Consider the following 10,315-nt stretch of genomic DNA (forward strand, 5'->3'; position numbering starts at 1 on the left):
CTGCGCATGCAATGATGGTACGCAATGGTGATCAGATGGACGGAGGTGCTGACAATGAGGAAGGTGCTGACAATGAAGATGACGAGATTTACAATAATCTAGGGCTGCTACTCCACGATGTTGTGATAGATGGTGGAGACTTGTAAATTCAATGCTATGATGTCTTTCTTGTGGACCCTACCTCCCATAAATTGCCTTCTTATGCGCCAAAAGACCACCAAACTCTGTAAAAGACTGTGCGTGATCCACCAGATGTATCTGGGCATGAAGAGTCCAAAAAGTCAGTTGCATCTGGTGATCTCGATGCAAAGATTGAATGATCTGTACCGAGTCAGGTCCCAGATACATCTGCAGATACATCTGGCAGACAGACCTGAAAAGTCTTGACTGGAGCTGCAAGCGTGTGATCCTCTGGATTCATTCTTCTGGGCACTTGCAGATGTATCTGGCTTACACTTTGTGCGTGACCCACCAGATGTATCTGGGCATGAAGATTTCAAAAAATGAGATGCATCTGAACTTATGGCAGGCAGTTGGAAATTCTCAGATGTATCTGTACAGGTGATTAGCTCAGTCACACTTTGCCAAAGGAGGCAGCTATCCAGATGCATCTGGGTATCATTGTCTGGGCGCAACTTGGAATGTTTGAACCACTCAAAAGTGTCTTTATGGCACTTATGAGTGTTTCTATTGAATCAGGAGTGAAGACAGCGTGTTGGGAGACAATTTGACTTGGTGTTAAAGTTGACCACAGATGCGTCTGAAGAGTCTGATAAGGTCTGGCGTATGTTTTGCGGACTGTATCCGGCCTGCACACTCACGTTTAGGACAGATACAGTCCGTTCATTTATTGTGACACAGGTGATGTGAACACTATTTACCCATATGTAAATATCATTCACCCGCATGTGAATAACATTCACCCATATGTAAATATCATTCACCCATATGTGGGTCACATTCACCCATATGTGAGTCACATTCACCCATATGTGAATCACATTCACCCATATGTGAACACTATTTACCCATATGTGATTCACATTCACCCGCATGTGAATCACATTCACCCGCATGTGAATCACATTCACCCATATGTGAATTACATTCACCCATATGTGAATATGATTCACACTTATGTGAATATGATTCACACTCATGTGAATATCATTCACCCTTATGTGAATATCATTCACCCTTATGTGAATATCATTCACCCTTATGTGACTGTAGGCAAGATCTTTGATGAATCAATTCAAATAAGTATTCTTGTTCTTATAGTGTTACAGGAAAATGAATCCTTGGAATCTTCATTTCATGAATTCTTATAACACAATTCAAGAGTATATTTAATCAATGATCTTAATCCCAGTTAGCCTGATTACAAGGGTATATTCAAGATGGAAGAGAAAGAAACATTCACCCATATGTGAATCACATTCACCCATATGTGAATCACATTCACCCATATGTGAATCACATTCACCCATATGTAAATATCCTTCACCCATGTGTAAATATCATTCACCCATATGTGAATAACATTCACCCATATGTGAATAACATTCACCCATATGTGACTGTAGGCAACATCTTTGATGAATCAATTCAAATAGGTATTCTTGTTCTTATAGTGTTGCAGGAAAATGAATCCTTAGAATCTTCAACTTATGAATTCTTATAACACAATTCAAGAGTATATTTAATTAATGATCTTAATCCCAGCTAGCCTAATTACAAGGGTATATTCAAGATGGAACAGAAAGAAACAAAAGAAACATTCCATCATTCATCATCCAAGATTTATTGTCTTGGACAATCAGGAGCTGTGACTGCATTACATTTCCTGCGCCATTGTCTGTAAACCTGAATATTATCCCCAAAAATTCCTTTCCATTCTTTGGCTTCAGATGATCTTAAATTCGTCCAGTCTGGATGTATATAGGGAGCTGGGAGCTTGGGAGATAAGTAATCCAGTTCAAGCAAAATACAATGGGTTTTTTGAATCACTGCAAGTATGATGGGGTTGGGGTCGGTATCCAGCTCTGGAGGTTCAAAAAATGGTGGTGTAGTAAGGCAAGCGGTAACTGCTCCTGTATATGAATCTGATATCACTGGCCGGTTATAAGTATTAGCTATAACACAACATCCGCCTGGCATTGGGTACCACAATTTGTAAGGTGCTTTTTTCTTGTCAGGATATTCGAGAATTGCAAGCATTTTGTTGACCGTAGTTTGAGATTGACTGAGTTTTGGTAAGTTTTTTTGGTACCAATTTGAGTTTGCGTTGACATGGGCTGCCATCTCCGCTTGCACCTTCCATGCATCCTCCTCGTCCCGACCCAGTGAAACTGCAACAGAAGCAAAAGCACACAGTACATACCCCTTCACATTTGTGGCATTCTTGACAAACGTATAAATGATCCTGGGCAGAGTCAACAGGAAATCCCACTTCTGTTATTTGGTGTCAGTGTCTGGACTGAATTACATCAAAAAGAGATCAACTTGTACTCACAATCAATGCCGGATCTACTGATGAATTATTTAAGAGTTTTTTTTGCTTTGCTTTTTGCTTGGTTTTTGTGCAGATTTTGGCTGTGGGGTTAATTTTTTCATGCAAATACTGGAGCCCTCATCAGCCATCACATTTGAGTATGCAAATAAAATACACTTACCTCTCCTGACAGTTTCTGCCTATTTGGGTTAGGCTGATCATATATCAAAAACGTGTTAAGAGGTATAGGAAATCGCATAATAACCACAGGAGAAAGATCAAGTACTTACTTGCTCATGAGTATGAGAGGTAACACGGGTGGATTTGCGAGTTACCCGAAATTCTTTACTTTTGTCAGCACGGGTTAGTTGGGAGACCTTCTGAGCACGTGTCGTCCGCGGTGACTGACTCTCACTCTGAGAAGTAAGTGGTGATTCACCTTGAGAATGAGGAGGAGATTGCTGATTGGTTTCTTGCTTGTTAACTTCACTCGATTCCGCTGAGCTGGTTCCTTTGACTGCTGGATTAGCATCCACTGAGTTTCCTTGATTGATGTTCGCCGAGGTTCCTTGATGGAGGCTTTGTTCCGGTGTTGGAGATGAAGGTTGGATGAGGCTTTGTACGGGTTCTTGAGATGAATCCTTGGGATCTCCTCGTTCTGCTTGCTACAAAAGAAAAAGGATGAACAGTATAATTGTTCAATTGTTTTATTCAAATGATAAAAACCAAAAAAAACCTAACGACTATATCTAAGGCTGAATGGATGAAACTGCTGACCTTGTCTGGATGTCCGTTTGGCTTTGGGTTAATACATGATTTGGGCTTATTAGCTTTGGGAGAAGTCTCTGGAGTAGTTGCTCGAGTTCCTTTCCCCTGAAATCAGCAACCAATCCAGTCAATATTACAGTCACTGAGCTTTGTCTCTACCGAGAAGATATATTTGAACATACCTTTATTTCTATATGATCTTCAGAAAGTGTTGGCTTTGCAAGTGCTTTAGCCAATTCGCAATCACGGATGAATCTTGCAAGGAGCACTTTTCGGGTATCAGGATCAAGAGAATCCATTTTATTTATCAAAATTTTGTATTCGTCAGGAGGATTTGATTCATGAGTAAGATCAACGTGGATAGTATTGCTTCTCTGCTTTCTTTTCTTGGTTTTGATCGAACTAGGATCTGGAAGCTTAGGTGGTTTGAGGTTGGGGATGACACCGTGATCATGCATGGGATCCTTGACATTAATAACCCAGTTTCGGCTGTCCGCATCATAGACCACTTCAACAGAGAAGGGACAAGTTGGAATGACAAGCGATGGGTCGTTTTGTTTGGCAAGCAGTTGCTTTCCATTGGGACCTAGAGCACACTTCCACTTTATAATACATGGTTTGCTATCCCGGGTAGTTATTGCGTAGTGATTGGCAAAGGCGAAATTCTTCAAGTATATTTCGGCCGCTTTGCGAGTTGCATAAGTTCCACCGCCAGTAGGGGAAGGAAGATTGATTGCAGCATTGGTGGTGGCGTTGTCTTGAATGTCTGAAGAGGTAGGTTGATCTCCATGAGGGGCTTGTGTTTGATCCATAGTGAGTTACTCGATTGAATGAAAAACGAAGAAAACAAAATGATTCAAATGTTTTTGTTTGATGGGAAAAAATTTGTATGTTGGATGACTGACTGATCCAAAGTTAATTCACCTCCACTTTCACATTACCTTTCACGCATATTATTGACGAATTGCTCGATGGGGGACCATAAGCTTGATATGAAATTCACATATGGGTGACTACGCTTTTACGTGTGGATATCACTTGCAGTCACCCATAAAGTCACACGGATGTGAGCCACATTTACATATGGGTGAATGCAAGACACATCAGTGCGACGGTAAGTCACACTGAAGTACACACATAAGCATGAACAAAGTGACAGTCACATCTATATTCACCCATATGTGACACATATTCACACTGATGTGACGTATATGTGACATACATTCACACTGTTGTGACCTATAAACACATATAACTCACATATATGTAATTATAGGTCACATCAGTGTGAATATATGTCACATATACGTCACATCAGTGTGAATATGTGTCACATATGGGTGAATATAGATGTGACTGTCACTTTGTTCATGCTTATGTGTGTACTTCAGTGTGACTTACCGTCGCACTGATGTGTCTTGCATTCACCCATATGTAAATGTGGCTCACATCCGTGTGACTTTATGGGTGACTGCAAGTGATATCCACACGTAAAAGCGTAGTCACCCATATGTGAATTTCATTCACATATGGGTCACATATGGGTGACTTCATATAGGTAATCACTTTGATGAAATTCGCATTATAGTCACCCATATGTGAATGAAATTCACATATTCACATATGGGTGACTTACTGTCACCCACATGTGAATTTCATTCACATATGGGTGACTTCATATAGGTAATCACTCAGATGAAATTCACATGTGGGTGACAGCAAGTCACCCATATGTGAATGAAATTTACATGTGGGTGACAGCAAGTCACCCATATGTGAATGAAATTCACATATGGGTGACTTGTTCACATATGGGTGACTTGCTGTCACCCACATGTGAATTCATGGGTTGTGCTGTTAGTGATTTGCAGTCACAGTATTCACATCGGTGTGAATCATTGTCACCCACATGTGAATTTCATTCACATACGGGTGACTTCATATAGGTAATCACTCAGATGAAATTCACACGTGGGTGACAGCAAGTCACCCATATGTGAACAAGTCACCCTCATGTGAATTCATGGGTCGTGCTGTTGGTGATTTACAGTCGCAGGATTCACATCAGTGTGAATCATTGTCACCCGCAGGTGAATGTCATCTTTGTCAATCACACATAGGTGATTCAAATTCACATATGGGTGCCTTGTAATCACCTATGTGAGACCTTCATTCAAATGTCAGTCATATATTAGTGACTCTAATTCACCCATAGATGACTGGTGACGGTAAATCAAAATAAGAATTTTGTGGTATTTTGATATTTCATCACAAGAATCAATCCTCAACAAAAAAAATAACAATTATGAAAATATTGAAAAACAAGATTTTATGAGTATCATTTATGGTATCATTTATTTCTGATTCCTTTGCTTTTTCTTAGCTTGAGCCAACAACTTCTTGATTTCATGTTCTTCCCTTTTCTTAGCCTGATCCTCCAGTCTTAATTCCTCTTTTTCAAAAGCCTTATCATACTCAGTTTCAAATTCTTCCTCATAAGTTTTAACTTGGTCTTTACAATAATTTTTCCATTGTAAATCACTCATTCCTTTTTTTTCACCTAATAGTTTGATACGCTGGACCAATGATTCTGAAATTTGACATGAAGAGCCATATGAAGTGACCTGGCTTGACTTATGTGGCATAACTTTACCTTCTGCATCATGTGCTATTGAGGAGGTAGTATAATGTGGTATCTGAAAAACAATAAATTAGCTCTTTTATTTTTCCAATCATCATAAGAACAAATATACACTGTGGTATCCCATAACAGATCATACATACCATTACAAACCCCCATGTCCACTTCGATACCAAAATCATCCACACAAAATCTTGAACCAACCACTTTTCCAAGCCTAACCTTTTCCTCCCCAACTTGACCCCCCTCCTCCATAACATATGGCTGCCCACTGGCTCGAATAATCATGCCCCACATCCTAAAAGCATATCTGGTATGATCTTTATCAGTATGAGAACGGTTACCAAAGCCATCACAGGTCATAACAAGGTTTGAAGCAAAACTAATCCATTTTGGGTGTCTTCCCATGCCAAGGAATCGAAACCTGGAATGTTTGCTTGGAATCCAAGGGCAAGATTTGTTTTGAAGACACAAAGAGATAAAGATGAAAAGAATTTTGCCCAGAAATCCCAAATCTGATGGAATTGGGTCATCCGTTCCTTGTTGCTAAGAATTCGTCCAATATTTGCAGAAGTAAAAGCACTTATGCAAGAAGGGCCTAGATCAAATCATACAAAAATCATTCATCAGTCATCCTATTAGTAAAATATTGATAATTATTAGTAAAATATTGATAATCATTAGTAAAATATGGATAAGATTAAGACGTCAAGATGCAATCATGTACCAGCCGTTTTCCCTTGCTCACAACCACCTCTCCAACCACAACACCCCATCCAACCACATATAACATTTTCATCCTCATGTTGCCTTCTTGACCATGTTGAAGTGAACAGTGTATCTTGCATTGATTTCTGGCACGTGCATGTTGAAATGTAGTTGATACAGAATGATTATATTTCTCTCTAAGTGAGCTATCCATATCTTTAAATGGGGTACATCAGACCACCATGCCTATGGAGAGATCCTTTTTGTTGATCACAACCACCGTTCCGCTTTGAATCGTGATGGTTTTACCTTCCGGTTGGTCAGGTTGGTCCTTTAGGCTATAACGAAACACAAATTTTGTGTCTATCGGTAATCCAAGCTCCCTGACAAGTTTTCTTTTCAAATCGGTTCGTTTGGCATGATGACGTGTGTAAGAGTTGCCTAGAGCTTTTTCTTTGCAATATTTGTTCTTGGATTTATAGTAGCTTGGCGAGGTTTTTGACTTGAAACTCGAAACCTTAACACCTGCGTTTTGTTTACGTTGTTTACTCCTTGACCGAGTCATTCTCAAATAGAACCCAGTATATGATTAATATATGTTAAAGTTCACAAGCTGAGAACACCGGTTCAGACCTAGTAAGCAGGAAATATCCAGAAAGATACAATATTAGCTATCATCAAATAGCTAATTGAATGCCAGTGTGATTCATGAAGTCTTACGCTGTGATTGAAATCTTAGTTCTAAAGCTCCAAAGTCTTGATTGAACCGATGGATTCCACAGTTTTAGAGCCAGTAGAGATTAAGTCGTTTTGATTGAACAAACCGTTGGATTCCAGAGTTTTAGAGCCAGTAGAGATAAAGCCGATTCGTTTGATCAATTCGTTTGATTGGATTTGGAGGCAGTAGAGATAAAGTCTTTTCAATTGATTGATCCGTTTGATTCCAGAGATTAAGAGCTAGTAGAGCAAAAGACAAATTGGTTGATCGAATGGTTTGATTCCAGAGGTTAAGACAGTCTGGGTTCAGTTGAAATGGATCGGTTGATCAAATCGCTTGAATCCAGAGATTAAGAGCTATCGATCAATAGATATTTAATTCCCAATATTTATAAAGATCAAAACTGGAGATTACCGTTTGATTTCACAGCTTAAGAGCTAGTATGGAGATCAAGAACCAAATAATTGTTAGCACTCTATCAATCGATGATGTGTAGATGAAACTCTGTAAGCTTACCTTGAAGATTTCAGATGTTCAATGATAATGTGAATATGATGATGATTGAACCCTGTTGAATTGGGAGCGATTGGAGCTAGGATGATGATAGTGGATAGTGTTTGGGTCGCAGTTTACAAGACCAAGTCTACGCCCTCCCTGAACAGTAGGGCAAATTCTCCCAGTTTGTAGTACGGAGTCCGACAACAAGGAGAGAACAGCTGCTAACTGGGGGTGTAACAATAGAACCGAGTCTGATGCAAAGGACTGCTGTAGGATTTCGTTGGTTGGTGCTGGTTTTCTTCGTTCGCATGCGAAGTGGAATATATGATCAATCGAGATGATTCTAGAATCAAGAGGTTGAGGTTAGGTGTTAAACGAACCTCAAGTTGCTATCACCCTAACCCTCAGCTCATAAACTGGTCAGATTCGAAAAAAAAACCCGAGTTCCTTAACTTCAAGTGTTTTGATACATGGTATCAAATCAACCTTCATGGATGTCAAGATGTAGACTTCATCAACACTTCCTTTTCTAATAAAGAAAGCAAGCACAACTGAGTATGAATACTTTTTGGTGTGAATGCATCAAATTTTAAAATTGATCATTGAACTCTGAAAGATTATGATTTCAGCCATTGGCTTTCAGTGATTCTTCCTGGTGTTACCACCACTTTAAATGAGCTACAAAATCCTTTAGTATAAAGTTTCCCAACTGCAGTTAACTATGTCCCACCATGAGTCAAAGAATAAATTAAATACTTCCAAGTACAGATCTACTATATATGTAGTTGGCTCCAAAATTTCTGTACCAACTAGAGTGTAATATCACAACTAGAAAGAAAGCCAATCCAAGCACAGACCTACTAGAATTGGCCATTCTAGTAGGTCTCTGTCCCAACTGGAGTGTAAGATCTCAACTAGAAAGAAAGCTCATCCAAGTGAGTACTAATCCACAAGAATAGTATATGTGCTTATAACACATATTCTATTCCCAGCACATATTCTATTCCCAGCCAGAATGTAAGTGTGGAATAGAATTCAGGACCCTCATTTACCCTATGACATACTTTCCAGAATATCCTGACAAGGTGGTATTTGGGAAATTGAGTATACATCAAAATGTATCACAGTTACACACATACTGTAACCTGATTACAAATGTTTGTTTACACAACAACTTTTGTATTTTTCACACCAGCCAGAATGTAAGGGTGGAATTGAATTGAGGCAGCCATATTTACCCTATGACACACTTTCCAGAATATCCGGAGAAGGTAGTCTGAGGGAAATTGAGTATACATCATATTTGGAACACATAACACACATACCTTGTTGTGAAAGTGTCTTAACACCACAACTTTTTCACTGTGTGTAATCTACCCAAAGTAAGGGTATATTTGTGCTCAGGCACCCTTATTTACTCTGTAAGCACTTTCCAGAATATCCAGAGAAGGTGCTCTTTGGGAATTTGGGTAAACATCATATTTGGAACACTATACACGCACACAACCTGGCTGTAAATGTTTCTTATCACTAGTACTTTTACTTTTGTGTAAACTACCAAAAGTAAGTGTAAATATTTGAAATCCCTCCCTTATAAAATCAGGAATCAAATGTCAGTTTGACATATGCCAGGGTGTAAGCTTTGTAATTTCATCTAATTACAAGTATCCATGTTGGGTTATCGGGAAATTCACTCTGGGGTGAAAATTATTTCACCCCAGAGTGAATTTTGCATCACACTAGGGTGATTTTTGTGAATTTCGTTGTTCCAGATCTTTAAAGCCTTAAGCATAGCACAGATACACACTTGAAATTCACACTAGATTATTCACACTGGGGTGAATGGCAAATTCACCCCAGAGTGAATGTGAAAGAAGGAAACATTTAATCAATAGCAAATAATAACAGGACATCTGTTCACAATTTCAAGGAGAACTCAAAACATTCCATGAAATAATCAATCCATTTGTGCATTTGAGTCCAAAACCCGCATACATGAGTATTCTACGGAATGCGAGGTGTGTCAAAGTGACAATTCAATTTTCAAAAATTGAAATTTCAGAATCCCCGGGTCAGAAATTGATAAAACTGGAATAAACATCAGATTTAACCCCAATACTGGTCTGAAACCGCCTGTATTGTGGATAAAACCTATCTTTCTGCCAATTTTCACAATTTCCAGACCACAACTCAAATATCGACCACTGACTTGGCACTTTGGCACAAATAATACATGAAAATTTCAAGAAATCGATTTTCATCATGTCAAACTTCACATATGTATAAAACAACAAAACCCAATACCTAACCGTACCACAAGTTCACCTTTTGGGTAAATGCACACCCATCAAAACCTAATGTGATCATTACTAAGATCCCTACCGAGTCAACCATAGAGAAAATTTACAACCAATCACTATCAGCTTTCACCTATTCCACAAAGTCTATATCCCTGGGACCGGGATAGACGAAAGCCCAGGTCCCAGGG

The 10,315-nt window shown here is 39.1% G+C and overlaps 1 protein-coding gene across 1 annotated transcript; it reads right to left on the reverse strand.

Annotated features, from left to right (window-relative positions):
* Positions 1-199: 199 nt before the first annotated feature.
* Positions 200-3,561, reverse strand: MELLADRAFT_110492 (uncharacterized protein; the record flags this gene model as incomplete). The annotated part of the gene is made up of 6 exons (XM_007414575.1): positions 200-321; positions 455-635; positions 2,676-2,708; positions 2,785-3,159; positions 3,272-3,367; positions 3,445-3,561. 6 exons carry the CDS (start codon positions 3,559-3,561, stop codon positions 200-202), a joined length of 924 nt encoding a protein of 307 aa, XP_007414637.1.
* Positions 3,562-10,315: the final 6,754 nt, after the last annotated feature.

This window comes from Melampsora larici-populina (genome assembly GCF_000204055.1).
Source record: "Melampsora larici-populina 98AG31 unplaced genomic scaffold MELLAscaffold_44, whole genome shotgun sequence".
NCBI classification, from domain to species: Eukaryota; Fungi; Basidiomycota; class Pucciniomycetes; order Pucciniales; family Melampsoraceae; genus Melampsora; species Melampsora laricis-populina.